Source organism: Scyliorhinus torazame, chromosome 4 (assembly GCF_047496885.1).
Source record: "Scyliorhinus torazame isolate Kashiwa2021f chromosome 4, sScyTor2.1, whole genome shotgun sequence".
NCBI classification, from domain to species: Eukaryota; Metazoa; Chordata; class Chondrichthyes; order Carcharhiniformes; family Scyliorhinidae; genus Scyliorhinus; species Scyliorhinus torazame.
The window spans coordinates 311,310,796-311,330,591 of record NC_092710.1 but is presented as its reverse complement, the minus strand read 5'-3'; the positions used below and the strand labels follow the sequence as shown (position 1 = coordinate 311,330,591).

The 19,796-nt window shown below is 50.9% G+C and overlaps 1 protein-coding gene across 1 annotated transcript in view; it reads left to right on the top strand.

Annotated features, from left to right (window-relative positions):
• Nucleotides 1-19,796, top strand: part of LOC140411064 (myelin and lymphocyte protein-like) — a 45,212-nt gene that overhangs the window by 10,948 nt on the left and 14,468 nt on the right. The window contains exon 2 of the mRNA XM_072500065.1: nt 9,403-9,570. Within this exon, the coding sequence (XP_072356166.1) occupies nt 9,403-9,570 (168 nt within the window). The remainder of the gene's footprint in view (nt 1-9,402; nt 9,571-19,796) is intronic.

Below are 19,796 nucleotides of genomic sequence, written 5' to 3'. Positions count from 1 at the left end.
CACAACCCAAAGATGTGCAGGTTAGGTGAATTGGCCATGCTGAATTGTCCCTTAATTAGAAAAAAAAATAATTGGATACTCTAAATTTATTTTTTAAAAACAAACCTCCTATTGACAGACAAAGAGGCTATCAGATTCTGTAATGGGCTAATGGCTGGCCAGCCAGGAGTGTCCCAAAGGACAATGGATCTGGGGCAAATCTCGGCAAAGAGTGGACGAATCCCTCTGACTCCATACCAGCACCTTTTTCCCCCCTTAGTCTGTTTAACCCATAAATTGCCCGCTACACCTTCTTTTTTGAAAATATGTTTTTATTAAGAATTTTTAACAATATTTTCCACCTTACAAACAACCCCCCCCCCCCCACCCCCCCCCCCCCCACCCCCCATAACAAAGAAAAGAAAAAGAACTTGCGTGGCAAGACATGAACATGGCAGGTCAATAAAATACAGAACTTTGTACATTGGAATCTTCCCGTACGTGTCAGTTTCTGGATCATTCATGTGTTTTCTTGCTCAAATGCCCCCCAGAGGAACCCCCCATCCCTCCCCTCCCTCCCCTCCCCCCCACGAACGATGTCCCCCCTCCCCCCCTCCCCCCCTGGGTTGCTGTTGCTGCTGTCCGACCTTCATCTAACGCTCCGCGAGATGGTCTAGAAACGGTTGCCACTGCCTGTAGAACCCCTGCGCAGATCCTCTCAAGGCAAACTTTATCCTTTCCAACTTGATAAACCCTGCCATATCATTTATCCAGGCCTCCAGGCTGGGGGGCTTCACCTCCTTCCACATTAGCAAGATCCTTCGCCGGGCTACTAGGGACGCAAAGGCCAGAATGCCGGCCTCTTTCGCCTGCTGCACTCCCGGCTCGTCCACTACTCCAAATAGTGCTAGCCCCCAGCTTGGCTTGACCCGGACTTTCACCACCTTAGATACTGTTCCTGCCACTCCCCTCCAGAACCCCTCCAATGCCGGGCATGACCAAAACATATGGACATGGTTCGCTGGACTTCCTGAGCACCTCCCACATCTGTCCTCCACCCCAAAGAACCTACTCAGCCTTGCCCCCGTCATATGCGCTCGATGAACCACCTTAAATTTGTATCAGGCTAAGCCTGGCACACGAGGAAGAGGAATTAACCCTACTTAGGGCATCAGCCCATAGCCCCTCCTCCATCTCCTCCCCCAACTCCTCCTCCCATTTACCCTTCAGCTCCTCTACCAAAGCCTCCCCCTCTTCTTTCATCTCCTGGTATATTGCCGACACCTTGCCCTCTCCGACCCATATGCCCGAAATCACCCTATCTTGAATCCCCTGTGCCGGGAGTAGCGGAAATTCCCTCGCCTGCCGCCTCACAAGCGCCCTCACTTGCATGTAACTGAAAGCGTTTCCCGGGGGTAGCCCAAACTTCTCCTCCAGCGCCCCTAAGCTTGCAAACGTCCTGTCAATGAACAGGTCCCCTAGTCTTCTAATCCCTGCCCGATGCCAGCTCTGAAATCCCCCGTCCATCCTTCCTGGGACAAACCGATGGTTGTCTCTGGTCGGGGACCACACCGAGGCTCCTGTCGCACCCCTGTGCCGTCTCCACTGCCCCCAGATCTTTAGCGTTGCTGCCACCACCGGGCTCGTGGTGTACCTTGTCGGCGAAAGCGGCAGCGGTGCCGTCACCAACGCCCCTAGGCTCGTTCCTTTGCAGGATGCCATCTCCAACCTCTTCCACGCCGCCCCCTCTCCCTCCATCACCCACTTACGGATCATTGCCACGTTGGCTGCCCAATAGTAACCACCCAAATTCGGCAACGCCAACCCTCCTCTATCTCTGCTACGCTCCAAGAACCCCCTCCTTACCCGCGGGGTCTTGCTCGCCCACACAAATCCCATAATGCTCCTGCTTACCCTCTTAAAGAATGCCTTAGTAATCACAATTGGGAGGCATTGGAATACAAAAAGAACTCTCGGGAGGACCACCATTTTAATCGACTGTACCCTGCCCGCCAGCGAGAGTGGCAACATGTCCCACCTTTTAAAATCCTCCTCAATCTGTTCCAACCGCGTCAAATTAAGTTTGTGCAGTGCCCCCCAACTCCTAGCTACCTGAATCCCCAAATATCGAAAACTCCTTTCCGCCCTCCTCAACGGTAGGTCGTCTATCCCTCTTCCCTGGTCCCCCGGATGGATCACAAAGAGCTCACTCTTCCCCACATTGAGCTTATAGCCCGAAAAGTCTCCAAACTCCCGTAGGATCTGCATTACCTCAACCATCCCCTCCACTGGATCCGTCACATACAGCAACAGGTCGTCTGCGTACAGCGACACTCGATGTTCCTCTCCCCCTCGAACCACTCCCTTCCATTTCCCCGACTCCCTTAACGCCATGGCCAAAGGTTCAATTGCTAATGCAAACAGCAGAGGGGACAGGGGGCACTCCTGCCTCGTCCCTCGATACAGCCGGAAATACTCCGACCTCCGCCGGTTCGTGACCACACTCGCCACCGGGGCTTTATACAGGAGCTTAACCCAACTAATAAACCCTCCCCCGAACCCAAACCTCCTCAACACTTCCCAGAGATACTCCCACTCTACCCGATCAGAGGCCTTCTCCGCGTCAATGGCTGTCACTATCTCCGCTTCTCCCTCCACCGATGGCATCAGTATCACATTTAGGAGCCTTCGCACATTAGTATTTAACTGCCTACCCTTTACGAATCCCGTCTGGTCCTCGTGACTCACCCCCGGGACACAGTCCTCAATCCTCATGGCCAACATTTTTGCCAGCAACTTAGCATCTACATTAAGGAGCGAGATCGGTCTATACGACCCACATTGCAGTTGGTCCTTATCCCGCTTCAAGATCAAAGAGATCATCGCCTCCGACTTTGCTTCATTGAGGGTCCTTACCAGCAACAGGGCTAACAGGTCTACATACTTCCTATAAAGCTCCACCGGGAACCCATCCGGCCCCGGGGCTTTCCCTGCCTGCATGCTCCCCAGTCCTTTACCCAGCTCCTCCACCCCAATTGGGGGCACCCCAAACCAGCCACCTCTTGCTCCGCCACCCTTGGGAACCTCAATTGGTCCAAGAATCGCCGCATCCCCTCTTTTCCCCCTGGGGGCTGGGACCTACACAGTTCCTCGTAAAAGGCCTTAAAAGCCTCATTCACTTTCCCTGCACTCCGCAGCGTAGTTCCCATGCCATCTTTGACTCCGCCTATTTCCCTCGCTGCCATCCTCTTACGGAGCTGATGTGCCAGCATCCGGCTCACCTTCTCCCCATATTCATATAGCGCCCCCTGTGCCTTCCTCCACTGTGCCTCTGCCTTCCCTGTGGTCAACAGGTCGAACTCCGTCTGGAGACTTCGTCTCTCCCTGAGTAGTCCCTCATCAGGAGCCTCTGCATAGCTCCTGTCCACCCTTAAAATCTCCCCCACGAACCTCTCCCTTTCCCTGCCCTCTCTCTTCACCCTATGAGCCCTCATGGAGATTAACTCTCTCCTGACCACCACCTTCAGCGCCTCCCATACTACTCCCACCTGTACCTCCCCGTTGTCGTTGGCCTCCAGATACCTTTCAATACACCCCTGCACCCTCCCGCACACTTCCTCGTCTGCCAGCAGTCCCACATCCAACCTCCACAACGGGCGTTGGTCCCTCTCCTCCCCCAGCTCTAACTCCACCCAATGCACATGGCCTGAAATGGCTATGGCCGAATACTCCATTCCCTCCACTTTTGGGATCAATGCCCTACCCAGAACAAAAAAATCTATCCGGGAGTAGGCCTTATGTACGTGGGAGAAAAAAGAAAATTCTCTGGCCAAAGGCCTGGCAAATCTCCACGGATCTACTCCCCCCATCTGATCCATAAACCCCCTAAGCACCTTGGCCGCAGCCGGCCTTTTCCCCGTCCTAGATCTGGAGCGATCTAATGCTGGGTCCAGCACCGTGTTAAAATCCCCACCCATTATCAAGCTCCCTACCTCCAGGTCTGGAATACGCCCCAACATCCATTTCATGAATCCAGCGTCGTCCCAGTTCGGGGCGTATACATTCACCAGTACCACCTCCGTCCCCTGCAACCTACCGCTCACCATCACGTATCGGCATCCATTGTCCGCTACTATGTTCTTGGCCTCAAACGACACCCGCTTTCCCACTAGTATTGCCACCCCTCTATTCTTCGCATCCAGCCCCGAATGGAACACCTGTCCTACCCATCCCTTCCTTAACCTGACCTGATCTGCCACCTTCAGATGTGTCTCCTGAAGCATGACCACGTCTGCATTCAGTCCCTTTAGGTGCACGAACACTCGGGCCCTCTTAACCGGCCCATTTAGGCCTCTCACATTCCACGTGATCAGCCGGATTGGGGGTTACCCCCCCCCCCCCCGCCGACTAGCCATCTCCTATCTTAGGCCAGTCCCGTGCTCGCGCCACCCGCACCCTCCAGTCCCCCAGGCGGGGAACCCCCGCCACGACCACTTCCATTTTCAGTTCCCCCTCGGACAGTGCAGCAGCAACCCTCGAATCCCCCCCTCTCCCTCCCTTCCCTCCCCCCCGCTAGATCCACATCTAGCTCTTTTGCTCCCCCCATATTACCTCCGTGAGTCAGCTGACTTCTGCTGACCCTGGCTTCCCCCGCCTTCCCGTTGATCTCCCCCGTGTGGGAGTCTCTTGTCCTCCTTACCTTCCTCCATCCCCCCCCCCCCCTTTTGGCGCGGGAAAAAGACCGCGCTTTCCTGAACCAGCCCCGCCCCCTGTGGCGCAGCTCCTGTTGCGGCCATCATCCCAGTTCCCTCATCCCCGAGTCTCACCTCCCTCCAGCACCGACGCCCACATTCCCCATCATCATCATCTCGTCTACAGAAGAGAAAAAAGGAAATTTTAGGAATTTTAACCAGAACTCTAACCACATCCCCATCCATCATCCCACGATATTTACAACCCCATATACAACAACATCTCCCCCCACAACCACATCCCCTCAGTTCAAGTCCAGTTTTTCCGTCTGAATAAAGGTCCAAGCCTCTTCTGGCGTTTAAAAATAGTGGTGTCGGTCCTGATACGTGCCCCACATGTCGTGCAGGCTGCAGCATGCCGAGCCTGACTCTTTTTTTATGCAGCACCGCCTTGGCCCGGTTGAAGCCAGCTCTCCTCTTTGCCACCTCCACGCTCCAATCCTGGTATACTCGGATCACCGCGTTCTCCCATCTACTGCTCCGCACCTTCTTGGCCCATCTCAGCACACTTTATTTGTCCGCGAAGTGATGGAACCTTGCCACTATCGCCCTTGGCGGCTCATCAGCCTTGGGTCTCCTCGCCAGGACCCGGTGAGCCCCTTCCAGCTCCAGGGGGGTCGGACAGGCCTCCGCTCCCATCAGCGAATGGAGCATCGTACTCACATACGCCCCGGCATCAGCTCCCGCCACTCCTTCGGGAAGAGCCAGAATCCGGAGGTTCTTCCTCCTCGACCTGTTCTCCAGGACCTCAATTCTCTCAGCCCACCTCCTGTGCACCGCCTCGTGCACCTCCATTTTTACCGCCAGGCCCAGGATCTCGTCCTCGTTGTCATTCATTTTATCTTTCACCTCACGAAGCTCCACCGCCTGGGTCTTCTGGGTCTCCTTCAGCCCCTCGATCGCCAACAGCATTGGCGCCAGCACCTCCTTTTTCAGCTCCTCCACACAGCGCTTAAGGAACTCCTGCTGGTCCGGCCCCCATGCTGCTCGCCCTCCGCCATCTTGCTTTTTCCCCCTCGATTTTGTCGTTGCTCCAGAGCCTCTTTTTTTGCCGCTCCACCGCTGATCTTGTCCATATATCGTAAGAGGGGACCTTACTGCACCTTCCCACACGGGATCAATTCAAAAAAAGTTCCGTTGGGGCTCCTCTGGAGAGTCCGAAAGTCCGTTGTCGTGGGAGCTGCCGAAACGTGCGGCTTAGCTCCGCATCGCCGCAACCGGAAGTCCTGCCTGCTACACCTTCAATCCCATTTCTGGACACAAGGTCCAAATATCTCACTTGTGCAACAGCACAAACATGTGAATTAGGAGCAGGAGTAGGCCACTCGATCCCTCAGGCCAGCTCCACCATTCAGTAAGATCACGGCTGATCTGATTGTAACCTCAACTCCACATTCTTGCCTATCCCGATAACCTTTCACACCCCTTCTTAATCAAGAGTCAAGACCCAGTGTCGAATTTATCATAATGTCCAGTGCACCCAATGTCGAGTTTATCACAATGTCGAGTGCACACAATGTCGAGTTTATCACAATGTCCAGTGCACCCAATGTCCAGTTTATCATAATGTCCAGTGCATCAATGTGTGATTTATCACAATGTCCAGTGCACTCAATGTCCAGTTTATCATAATGTCCACTGCGCCAATGTGTGATTTATCATAATGTCCAGTGCACCCAATGTCGAGTTTATCATAATGTCCAGTGCACCCAATGTCCAGTTTATCATAATGTCCACTGCGCCAATGTGTGATTTATCATAATGTCCAGTGCACCCAATGTCGAGTTTATCATAATGTCCAGTGCACTCAATGTCCTGTTTATCACAATGTCCAGTGCACCCAATGTCTAGTTTATCATAATGTCCAGTGCACTCAATGTCCAGTTTATCACAATGTCCAGTGCACCCAATGTCGAGTTTATCATAATGTCCAGTGCACCAATGTGTGATTTATCATAATGTCCAGTGCACCAATGTGTGATTTATCATAATGTCCAGTGCACCAATGTGTGATTTATCATAATGTCCAGTGCACCAATGTGTGATTTATCATAATGTCCAGTGCACCAATGTCCAGTTTATCATAATGTCCAGTGCACCAATGTGTGATTTATCATAATGTCCAGTGCACTCAATGTCCAGTTTATTACAATGTCCGTGCACCCAATGTCCAGTTTATCATAATATCCGGTGCACCCAATGTCCAGTTTATCATAATGTCCAGTGCACCCAATGTCGAGTTTATCACAATGTCCAGTGCACCCCTTGTCCAGTTTATCATAATGTCCAGTGCACTCAATGTCCAGTTTATCATAATGTCCAGTGCATCAATGTGTGATTTATCACAATGTCCAGTGCACTCAATGTCCAGTTTATCATAATGTCCACTGCACCAATGTGTGATTTATCATAATGTCCAGTGCACCCAATGTTGAGTTTATCATAATGTCCAGTGCACCCAATGTCCAGTTTATCATAATGTCCAGTGCACTCAATGTCCTGTTTATCACAATGTCCAATGCACCCAAAGTCCAGTTTATCATAATGTCCAGTGCACCCAATGTCCAGTTTATCATAATGTCCAGTGCACTCAATGTCCTGTTTATCACAATGTCCAGTGCACCCAATGTCCAGTTTATCATAATGTCCAGTGCACCCAATGTCCAGTTTATCATAATGTCCAGTGCACTCAATGTCCAGTTTATCACAATGTCCAGTGCACCCAATGTCGAGTTTATCATAATGTCCAGTGCACTCATTGTGTGATTTATCATAATGTCCAGTGCACTCAATGTGTGATTTATCATAATGTCCAGTGCACCAATGTGTAATTTATCATAATGTCCAGTGCACCCAATGTCCAGTTTATCATAATGTCCAGTGCACTCAATGTCCAGTTTATCACAATGTCCAGTGCACCCAATGTCGAGTTTATCATAATGTCCAGTGCACTCATTGTGTGATTTATCATAATGTCCAGTGCACTCAATGTGTGATTTATCATAATGTCCAGTGCACCAATGTGTAATTTATCATAATGTCCAGTGCACCCAATGTCCAGTTTATGATAATGTCCAGTGCACTCAATGTCCTGTTTATCATAATGCCCAGTGCGTCAATGTGTGATTTATCATAATGTCCAGTGCACCCAATGTATGGTTTATCACAATGTCCAGTGCACTCAATGTCGAGTTTATCATAATGTCCAGTGCACCCAATGTATGATTTATCATAATGTCCAGTGCACCCAATGTATGATTTATCATAATGTCCAGTGCACCCAATGAGTGATTTACCATAATGTCCAGTGCACCAAATGTCCAGTGCACTCAATGTCCAGTTAATCATAATGTCCAGTGCACCAATGTGTGATTTATCATCATGTCCAGTGCACTCAATGTCCAGTTTATCATAATGTCCAGTGCACCAAATGTTGAGTTTATCATAATGTCCAGTGCACTCACTGTCCAGTTTATCACAATGTCCAGTGCACTCAATGTCCAGTTTATCATAATGTCCAGTGCACCAATGTGTGATTTATCATAATGTCCAGTGCACCCAATGTCGAGTTTATCATAATGTCCAGTGCACTCACTGTCCAGTTTATCACAATGTCCAGTGCACTCAATGTCCAGTTTATCATAATGTCCAGTGCACCAATGTGTGATTTATCATAATGTCCAGTGCACCCAATGTCGAGTTTATCATAATGTCCAGTGCACTCACTGTCCAGTTTATCACAATGTCCAGTGCACTCAATGTCCAGTTTATCATAATGTCCAGTGCACCAATGTGTGATTTATCATAATTTCCAGTGCACCCAATGTCCAGTTTATCATAATGTCCAGTGCACCCAATGTCGAGTTTATCATAATGTCCAGTGCACTCAATGTCTAGTTTATCATAATGTCCAGTGCACCCAATGTCGAGTTTATCATAATGTCCAGTGCACCCAATGTCGAGTTTATCATAATGTCCAGTGCACTCACTGTCCAGTTTATCACAATGTCCAGTGCACTCAATGTCCAGTTTATCATAATGTCCAGTGCACCAATGTGTGATTTATCATAATGTCCAGTGCACTCAATGTCCAGTTTATCGTAATGTCCAGTGCACCCAATGTGTGACTTATGATAATGTCCAGTGCACCAAATGTCTATTTTATCATAATGTCCAGTGCACCCAATGTCCAGTTTATCATAATGTCCAGTTTATCACAATGTCCAGTGCACCCAATGTTGAGTTTATCATAATGCCCAATTGTCCCAATGGCTGCAGCAATGGCGGAAGTAGCTGAACACCTACCTTTGCTGGTTAGAGGATCATCCAACCTGGCAAGTGTGATCCATGTAGACAAAACTATTTGTACCCTAGTTGTATGCCCCTTGAGGCAGTGACAAAACAGTGACTGAGGAGGAGGGGTTGGGGGAGCTGTTTATAATTTTGTTTGGGTGTCCATGTGGAGTTTGCACATTCTCCCCGTGTTTGCGTGGGTTTCACCCCCACAACCCAAAGATGTGCAGGTTAGGTGGATAGGCCACGCTAAATTCTCACTTAATTGGAATAAATTAATTGGATACTCTAAGTTTATTTTTTAAAAAAATAATAATTTTGTTCGGGAAGCGATTGATTTTTACAAGGACAAAGTAATAATCTGCTATTTTTCCTATAGGTGTTTGGTGCGTTAGTCTGGATTCTTGTGGCATCTATTAACGTTTTTGATCAATTTAGCCAAGGCTGGGTGATATTTGTGTCCCTACTCCTCTTTGTGTTAACTTTGCTGTTGCTGATATGCTACTTCCTTGGGTGGCCTCGAAGTTCAACAGCCTGGTGTTTCTTGGTAAGCTGGCGATTTTTATCACAACTTTATACAGGACAGTTACTTGTTTTCAAAATAAGATTATCTTTGGAATGTGAGCGCTGTTGACAAGTCCAGCATTTATTGCCTGTCCCTAATTGTCCTTTCCAAGTGGCTTGCTAGGATGTTTCCAAGGGCGGTATGTGGAGTCAACCACATTGCTGCGTATCTAGAATCACAAGTAGGCCAGATCAGGTAAGGACTGCAGATTTCTTTCCTTGAAAGACCAACTGAACCAGATGAGTTTTTACACCAATTGAGTGGCTCCATGATCATTATCACTGCGACTAGTATTTTACTCCATATCTATTCATTCATTGAACTTAATTCCCCCCATCTACCCTGATAGGATTTAATATAATTCCTCTGCAGTGTTGGTCTGGTTATCTAGACCAGTAACAGAGTTGCTAAGGTGCAAACAAGGAGTCAATGAAGCTAACCATCGGATTTCAGCCCTTAGTTAGCAAATGCTGGAGTCGGCATCTGATTCCTGTGGTTGGGGTCAATTCCTGTGGTTGAGGTTTGATTCCTGTGATTGGGGTCTGATTCCTGTGATTGGGGTCTGATTCCTGTAATTGGGGTCTGAGTACTGTGATTGGGGTCTGATTCCTGTGTTTGGGCATCAGATTCCTGTGATTGGGGTCTGATTCCTGTGGTTAGGGTCTGATTCCTGTGATTGGGGTCTGATTCCTGTGATTGGGGTCTGATTCCTGTGATTGGGGTCTGATTCCTGTGATTGGGGTCTGATTCCTGTAATTGGGGTCTGAGTCCTGTGATTGGGGTCTGATTCCTGTGTTTGGGCATCAGATTCCTGTGATTGGGGTCTGATTCCTGTGGTTAGGGTCTGATTCCTGTGATTGGGGTCTGATTCCTGTGATTGGGGTCAGAGTCGTGTGGTTGGGGTCTAATACCTGTGTTTGGGCGTCAGATTGCTGTGATTGGGGTCTGTTACCTGTGTTTGGGCGACAGATTGCTGTTATTGGGGTCTGATTCCTGTGGTTAGGGTCTGATTCCTGTGATTGGGGTCTGATTCCTATGGTAGGGTTCTGATTCCTGTGCTTGGGGTCTGATTCCTGTGCTTGGGGTCTGATTCCTGTGGTTGGGGTCTGATTCCTGTGGTTGAGGTCTGATTCCTGTGGTTGGGGCCTGATTCCTGTGGTTGGGGTCTTATTTCTGTGATTGGGGTCTGATTCCTGTGGTTGGGGTCTGATTCCTGTTTTTGGGCGTCAGATTCCTGTGCTTGGGGTCTGATTCCTGTGATTGGGGTCAGAGTCGTGTGGTTGGGGTCTAATACATGTGTTTGGGCGTCAGATTGCTGTGATTGGGGTCTGTTACCTGTGTTTGGGCGTCAGATTGCTGTGATTGGGGTCTGATTCCTGTGGTCAGGGTCTGATTCCTGTGATTGGGGTCTGATTCCTATGGTAGGGTTCTGATTCCTGTGCTTGGGGTCTGATTCCTGTGCTTGGGGTCTGATTCCTGTGGTTGGGGTCTGATTCCTGTGGTTGAGGTCTGATTCCTGTGGTTGGGGCCTGATTTCTGTGGTTGGGGTCTTATTTCTGTGATTGGGGTCTGATTCCTGTGGTTGGGGTCTGATTCCTGTTTTTGGGCGTCAGATTCTTGTGCTTGGGGTCTGATACCTGTGATTGGGGTCTGAGTCCTGTGGTTGGGGTTTGATTCCAGTGTTTGGGCGTCAGATTCCTGTGATTGGGATCTGATTCCTGTGGTTAGGGCCTGATTCCTGTTATTGGGGTCAGATTCCTGTGGTTAGGGTCTGATACCTGTGTTTGGGCATCAGATTCCTGTGATTGGGGTCTGATTGCTGTGGTTGGGGTCTGATTCCTGTGCTTGGGGTCTGATTCCTGTGATTGGGGTCTGACCCCTGTGGTTGGGGTTTGATTCCTGTGGTTGGGGTTTGATTCCTGTGGTTGGGGTCTGATTCCTGTGGTTGGCGTCTGATTCCTGTGGTTGGGGTCTGATTCCTGTGGTTGAAGTTTGATTCCTGTGGTTGGGGTCTGATTCCTGTGGTTGGGGTCTGATTCCTCTGGCTGGGGTCTGATTCCTGTGGTTGGGGTCTGATCCCTGTGGTTGGGGTTTGATTCCTGTGGTTGGGGTCTGATTCCTGTGGTTGGGGCCTGATTCCTGTGGTTGGGGTCTGATTCCTGTGGTTGGGGTCTGATTCCTGTGGTTGGGGTTTGATTCCTGTGGTTGGGGTTTGATTCCTGTGGTTGGGGTCTGATTCCTGTGGTTGGGGTCTGATTCCTGTGGTTGGGGATTGATTCCTGTGGTTGGGGTTTGATTCCTGTGATTGGGGTTTGATTCCTGTGGTTGGGGTCTGATTCCTGTGGTTGGGGTCTGATTCCTGTGGTTGGGGTCTGATTCCTGTGATTGGGGTCTGATTCCTGCGGTTGGGGTCTGAGTCCTGTGGTTAGGGTCTGATTCCTGTGGTTAGGGTCTGATTCCTGTGGTTAGGGTCTGATTCCTGTGGTTAGGGTCTGATTCCTGTGGTTGGGGTTTGATTCCTGTGGTTGGGGTTTGATTCCTGTGGTTGGGGTTTGATTCCTGCGGTTGGGGTCTGATTCCTGTGGTTGGGGTTTGATTCCTGCGGTTGGGGTCTGAGTCCTGTGGTTAGGGTCTGATTCCTGTGGTTAGGGTCTGATTCCTGTGGTTAGGGTCTGGGTCCTGTGGTTAGGGTCTGATTCCTGTGGTTGGGGTTTGATTCCTGTGGTTGGGGTTTGATTCCTGTGGTTGTGGTTTGATTCCTGTGGTTGGGGTCTGATTCCTGTGATTGGGGTCTGATTCCTGTGATTGGGGTCTGATTCCTGTGGTTGGGGTCTGATTCCTGTGGTTGGGGTCTGATTCCTCTGGTTGGGGTCTGATTCCTGTGGTTAGGGTCTGTTTCCTGTGGTTGGGGTCTGATTCCTGTGATTGGGGTCTGATTCCTGTGGTTGGGGTCTGATTCCTGTGGTTGGGGTCTGATTCCTCTGGTTGGGGTCTGATTCCTGTGGTTGGGGTCTGATTCCTGCGGTTGGCGTTTGATTCCTGTGGTTGGGGTTTGATTCCTGTGGTTGGGGTCTGATTCCTGTGGTTAGGGTCTGATTCCTGTGGTTGGGGTCTGATTCCTGTGGTTAGGGTCTGATTCCTGTGATTGGGGTCTGATTCCTATGGTAGGGTTCTGATTCCTGTGCTTGGGGTCTGATTCCTGTGCTTGGGGTCTGATTCCTGTGGTTGGGGTCTGATTCCTGTGGTTGAGGTCTGATTCCTGTGGTTGGGGCCTGATTCCTGTGGTTGGGGTCTTATTTCTGTGATTGGGGTCTGATTCCTGTGGTTGGGGTCTGATTCCTGTTTTTGGGCGTCAGATTCCTGTGCTTGGGGTCTGATTCCTGTGGTTGGGGTCAGAGTCGTGTGGTTGGGGTCTAATACATGTGTTTGGGCGTCAGATTGCTGTGATTGGGGTCTGTTACCTGTGTTTGGGCGTCAGATTGCTGTGATTGGGGTCTGATTCCTGTGGTTAGGGTCTGATTCCTGTGATTGGGGTCTGATTCCTATGGTAGGGTTCTGATTCCTGTGCTTGGGGTCTGATTCCTGTGCTTGGGGTCTGATTCCTGTGGTTGGGGTCTGATTCCTGTGGTTGAGGTCTGATTCCAGTGGTTGGGGCCTGATTTCTGTGGTTGGGGTCTTATTTCTGTGATTGGGGTCTGATTCCTGTGGTTGGGGTCTGATTCCTGTTTTTGGGCGTCAGATTCTTGTGCTTGGGGTCTGATACCTGTGATTTGGGTCTGAGTCCTGTGGTTGGGGTTTGATTCCAGTGTTTGGGCGTCAGATTCCTGTGATTGGGATCTGATTCCTGTGGTTAGGGCCTGATTCCTGTTATTGGGGTCAGATTCCTGTGGTTAGGGTCTGATACCTGTGTTTGGGCATCAGATTCCTGTGATTGGGGTCTGATTGCTGTGGTTGGGGTCTGATTCCTGTGCTTGGGGTCTGATTCCTGTGATTGGGGTCTGACCCCTGTGGTTGGGGTTTGATTCCTGTGGTTGGGGTTTGATTCCTGTGATTGGGGTTTGATTCCTGTGGTTGGGGTCTGATTCCTGTGGTTGGGGTCTGATTCCTGTGGTTGGGGTCTGATTCCTGTGATTGGGGTCTGATTCCTGCGGTTGGGGTCTGAGTCCTGTGGTTAGGGTCTGATTCCTGTGGTTAGGGTCTGATTCCTGTGGTTAGGGTCTGATTCCTGTGGTTAGGGTCTGATTCCTGTGGTTGGGGTTTGATTCCTGTGGTTGGGGTTTGATTCCTGTGGTTGGGGTTTGATTCCTGCGGTTGGGGTCTGATTCCTGTGGTTGGGGTCTGATTCCTGTGATTGGGGTCTGATTCCTGTGGTTGGGGTCTGATTCCTGTGGTTGGGGTCTGATTCCTCTGGTTGTGGTCTGATTCCTGTGGTTAGGGTCTGTTTCCTGTGGTTGGGGTCTGATTCCTGTGATTGGGGTCTGATTCCTGTGGTTGGGGTCTGATTCCTGTGGTTGGGGTCTGATTCCTCTGGTTGGGGTCTGATTCCTGTGGTTGGGGTCTGATTCCTGCGGTTGGCGTTTGATTCCTGTGGTTGGGGTTTGATTCCTGTGGTTGGGGTCTGATTCCTGTGGTTAGGGTCTGATTCCTGTGGTTGGGGTATGATTCCTGTGGTTAGGGTCTGATTCCTGTGCTTGGGGTCTGATTCCTCTGGTTGGGGTCTGATTCCTCTGGTTGGGGTCTGATTCCTGTGGTTGGGGTCTGATTCCTGTGGTTAGGGTCTGATTCCTGTGCTTGGGGTCTGATTCCTCTGGTTGGGGTCTGATTCCTCTGGTTGGGGTCTGATTCCTGTGGTTGGGGTCTGATTCCTGTGGTTCGGGTCTGATTCCTGTGCTTGGGGTCTGATTCCTCTGGTTGGGGTCTGATTCCTCTGGTTGGGGTCTGATTCCTGTGGTTGGGGTCTGATTCCTGTGGTTAGGGTCTGTTTCCTGTGCTTGGGGTCTGATTCCTCTGGTTGGGGTCTGATTCCTCTGGTTGGGGTCTAATTCCTGTGGTTGGGGTTTGATTCCTGTGGTTGGGGTCTGATTCCTGTGGTTGGGGTTTGATTCCTGTGGTTGGGGTCTGAGTCCTGTGGTTGGGGTCTGAGTCCTGTGGTTGGGGTCTGGTTCCTGTGGTTGGGGTCTGATTCCTGTGGTTGGGGTCTGATTCCTGTGGTTGGGGTCTGATTCCTGCGGTTGTGGTTTGATTCCTGTGGTTGGGGTCTGATTCCTGTGGTTGGGGTCTGATTCCTGTGGTTGGGGTCTGATTCCTGTGGTTGGGGTCTGATTCCTGTGATTGGGGTCTGAGTCCTGTGGTTGGGGTCTGATTCCTGTGGTTGGGGTTTGATTCCTGTGGTTGGGGTCTGATTCCTGTGGTTGGGGCCTGATTCCTGTGGTTGGGGGTTGATTCCTGTGGTTGGGGTCTGATTCCTCTGGTTGGGGTCTGTTTCCTGTGGTTGGGGTTTGATTCCTGTGATTGGGGTTTGATTCCTGTGGCTGAGGTCTGATTCCTGTGGTTGGGGTCTGATTCCTGTGGTTGAAGTTTGATTCCTGTGATTGGGGTTTGATTCCTGTGGTTGGGGTTTGATTCCTGTGGTTGGGGTTTGATTCCTGTGGTTAGGGTCTGATTCCTATGGTAGGGTCCTGATTCCTGTGGTTGGGGTCTGATTCCTCTGGTTGGGGTCTGATTCCTGTGGTTGGGGTCTGATTCCAGTGGTTGGGGTTTGATTCCTCTGGTTGGGGTCTGATTCCTGTGGTTGGGGTCTGATTCCTGTGGTTGGGGTCTGATTCCTGTGGTTGGGGTTTGATTCCTGTGGTTGGGGTCTGATTCCTGTGGTTGGGGTCTGATTCCTGTGGTTCGGGTCTGATTCCTGTGCTTGGGGTCTGATTCCTCTGGTTGGGGTCTGATTCCTCTGGTTGGGGTCTGATTCCTGTGGTTGGGGTCTGATTCCTGTGGTTAGGGTCTGTTTCCTGTGCTTGGGGTCTGATTCCTCTGGTTGGGGTCTGATTCCTCTGGTTGGGGTCTAATTCCTGTGGTTGGGGTTTGATTCCTGTGGTTGGGGTCTGATTCCTGTGGTTGGGGTTTGATTCCTGTGGTTGGGGTCTGAGTCCTGTGGTTGGGGTCTGAGTCCTGTGGTTGGGGTCTGGTTCCTGTGGTTGGGGTCTGATTCCTGTGGTTGGGGTCTGATTCCTGTGGTTGGGGTCTGATTCCTGCGGTTGTGGTTTGATTCCTGTGGTTGGGGTCTGATTCCTGTGGTTGGGGTCTGATTCCTGTGGTTGGGGTCTGATTCCTGTGGTTGGGGTCTGATTCCTGTGATTGGGGTCTGAGTCCTGTGGTTGGGGTCTGATTCCTGTGGTTGGGGTTTGATTCCTGTGGTTGGGGTCTGATTCCTGTGGTTGGGGCCTGATTCCTGTGGTTGGGGGTTGATTCCTGTGGTTGGGGTCTGATTCCTCTGGTTGGGGTCTGATTCCTGTGGTTGGGGTTTGATTCCTGTGATTGGGGTTTGATTCCTGTGGCTGAGGTCTGATTCCTGTGGTTGGGGTCTGATTCCTGTGGTTGAAGTTTGATTCCTGTGATTGGGGTTTGATTCCTGTGGTTGGGGTTTGATTCCTGTGGTTGGGGTTTGATTCCTGTGGTTAGGGTCTGATTCCTATGGTAGGGTCCTGATTCCTGTGGTTGGGGTCTGATTCCTCTGGTTGGGGTCTGATTCCTGTGGTTGGGGTCTGATTCCAGTGGTTGGGGTTTGATTCCTCTGGTTGGGGTCTGATTCCTGTGGTTGGGGTCTGATTCCTGTGGTTGGGGTCTGATTCCTGTGGTTGGGGTTTGATTCCTGTGGTTGGGGTCTGATTCCTGTGATTGGGGTCTGAGTCCTGTGGTTGGGGTCTGATTCCTGTGGTTGGGGTCTGATTCCTGTGATTGGGGTCTGAGTCCTGTGGTTGGGGTCTGATTCCTGTGGTTGGGGTCTGATTCCTGTGGTTGGGGTCTGATTCCTCCGGTTGGGGTCTGATTCCTGTGGTTGGGGTCTGATTCCTGTGGTTGGGGTTTGATTCCTGTGGTTGGGGTCTGATTCCTGTGGTTAGGGTCTGGTTCCTCTGGTTGGGGTCTGGTTCCTCTGGTTGGGGTCTGATTCCTGTGGTTGGGGTCTGATTCCTGTGGTTGGGGTCTGATTCCTGTGGTTAGGGTTTGATTCCTGTGGTTGGGGTCTGGTTCCTCTGGTTGGGGTCTGGTTCCTGTGGTTGGGGTTGGATTCCTGTGACTGGGGTTTGATTCCTGTGATTGGGGTCTGATTCCTGTGGTTGGGGTCTGATTCCTGTGGTTGGGGTCTGATTCCTGTGGTTGGGGTCTGATTCCTGTGGTTGGGGTCTGATTCCTGTGGTTGGGGTCTGATTCCTGTGGTTGGGGTCTGATTCCTGTGGTTGGGGTTTGATTCCTGTGGTTGGGGTCTGATTCCTGTGGTTGGGGTCTGATTCCTGTGGTTGGGGTTTGATTCCTGTGGTTGGGGTCTGATTCCTGTTGTTGGGGTCTGAGTCCTGTGCTTGGGGTCTGATTCCTGTGGTTGGGGTCTGATTCCTGTCGTTGGGGTCTGATTCCTGTGCTTGGGGTCTTATTCCTGTGGTTAGGGTTTGATTCCTGTGGTTGGGGTCTGATTCCTGTGGTTGGTGTCTGATTCCTGTGGTTGGGGTTTGATTCCTGTGGTTGGGGTTTGATTCCTGTGGTTGGGGTCTGAGTCCTGTGGTTGGTGTTTGATTCCTGTGGTTGGGGTCTGATTCCTGTGGTTGGGGTTTGATTCCTGTGGTTGGGGTTTGATTCCTGTGGTTGGGGTCTGATTCCTGTGGTTGGGGTCTGATTCCTGTGGTTGGGGTTTGATTCCTGTGGTTGGGGTCTGATTCCTGTGGTTGGGGTCTGATTCCTGAGGTTGGGGTCTGATTCCTCTGGTGCGGGTTTGATTCCTGTGGTTGGGGTTTGATTCCTGTGGTTTGGGTCTGATTCCTGTGGTTGGGGTCTGATTCCTGAGTTTGGGGTTTGATTCCTGTGGTTGGGCTTTGATTCCTGTGGTTGGGGTCTGATTCCTGTGGTTGGGGTCTGAGTCCTGTGGTTGGTGTTTGATTCCTGTGTTTGGGGTGTGATTCCAGTGGTTGGGGTTTGATTCCTGTGGTTGGGGTCTGATTCCTGTAATTGGGGTTTGATTCCTGTGGTTGGGGTCTGATTCCTATGGTTGGGGTCTGATTCCTGTGGTTAGGGTCTGGTTCCTCTGGTTGGGGTCTGATTCCTGTGGTTGGGGTTTGATTCCTGTGGTTGGGATTTGATTCCTGTGGTTGGGGTCTGATTCCTGTGGTTGGGGTCTGATTCCTGTGGTTGGGGTTTGATTCCTGTGGTTGGGGTTTGATTCCTGTGGTTGGGGTCTGAGTCCTGTGGTTGGTGTTTGATTCCTGTACTTGGGGTCTGATTCCTGTGGTTGGGGTCTTATTCCTGTGATTGGGGTCTGAGTCCTGTGGTTGGGGTCAGATTCCTGTGTTTAGGCGTCAGATTCCTGTGCTTGGGGTCTGAGTCCTGTGGTTGGGGTCTGATTCCTGTGGTTGGGGTCTGATTTCTGTGGTTGGGGTCTGATTTCTGTGGTTGGGGTGTGATTCCTCTGGCTGGGGTCTGATTCCTGTGGTTGGGGTCTGATTCCTGTGGTTATGGTCTGATTCCTGTGGTTAGGGTCTGATTCCTCTGTTTGGGGTCTGATTCCTGTGGTTGGGGTCTGATTTTTGAGGTTGGGGTCTGATTCCTGTGGTTGGGGTCTGATTCCTCTGGTTGGGGTTTGATTCCAGTGGTTGCGGTCTGATTCCTGAGGTTAGGGTATGATTCCTGTGATTGGCATCTGATTTCTGTGGTTGGGGTCTGATTCCTCTGATTGCGGTCTGATTCCTGTGGTTGGGTCTGATTCCTGTGGTTGGGGTCTGATTCCTGTGGTTACGGTCTGATTCCTGTGGTTGGGGTCTGATTCCACTGATTGCGGTCTGATTCCTGTGGTTGGGGTCTGATTCCTGTGGTTGGGGTCTGATTCCTGTGGTTAGTGTCTGATTCCTGTGGTTGGGGTCTGATTCCTCTGGTTGGGGTCTGATTCCTGTGGTTGGGGTCTGAATCCTCTGGTTGGGGTCTGATTCCTGTGGTTGGGGTCTGATTCCTGTGGTTAGGGTCTGATTCCTGTGGTTGGGGTCTGATTCCTCTGATTGCGGTCTGATTCCTGTGGTTGGGGTCTGATTCCTGTGGTTGGGGTCTGATTCCTGAGGTTGGGGTCTGATTCCTCTGGTTGGGGTTTGATTCCTGTGGTTGGGGTTTGATTCCTGTGGTTTGGGTCTGATTCCTGTGGTTGGGGTCTGATTCCTGTGGTTGGGGTTTGATTCCTGTGGTTGGGGTTTGATTCCTGTGGTTGGGGTCTGATTCCTGTGGTTGGGGTCTGAGTCCTGTGGTTGGTGTTTGATTCCTGTGTTTGGGGTGTGATTCCAGTGGTTGGGGTTTGATTCCTGTGGTTGGGGTCTGATTCCTGTAATTGGGGTTTGATTCCTGTGGTTGGGGTCTGATTCCTATGGTTGGGGTCTGATTCCTGTGGTTAGGGTCTGGTTCCTCTGGTTGGGGTCTGATTCCTGTGGTTGGGGTTTGATTCCTGTGGTTGGGATTTGATTCCTGTGGTTGGGGTCTGATTCCTGTGGTTGGGGTCTGATTCCTGTGGTTGGGGTTTGATTCCTGTGGTTGGGGTTTGATTCCTGTGGTTGGGGTCTGAGTCCTGTGGTTGGTGTTTGATTCCTGTACTTGGGGTCTGATTCCTGTGGTTGGGGTCTTATTCCTGTGATTGGGGTCTGAGTCCTGTGGTTGGGGTCAGATTCCTGTGTTTAGGCGTCAGATTCCTGTGCTTGGGGTCTGAGTCCTGTGGTTGGGGTCTGATTCCTGTGGTTGGGGTCTGATTTCTGTGGTTGGGGTCTGATTTCTGTGGTTGGGGTGTGATTCCTCTGGCTGGGGTCTGATTCCTGTGGTTGGGGTCTGATTCCTGTGGTTAGGGTCTGATTCCTGTGGTTAGGGTCTGATTCCTCTGTTTGGGGTCTGATTCCTGTGGTTGGGGTCTGATTTCTGAGGTTGGGGTCTGATTCCTGTGGTTGGGGTCTGATTCCTCTGGTTGGGGTTTGATTCCA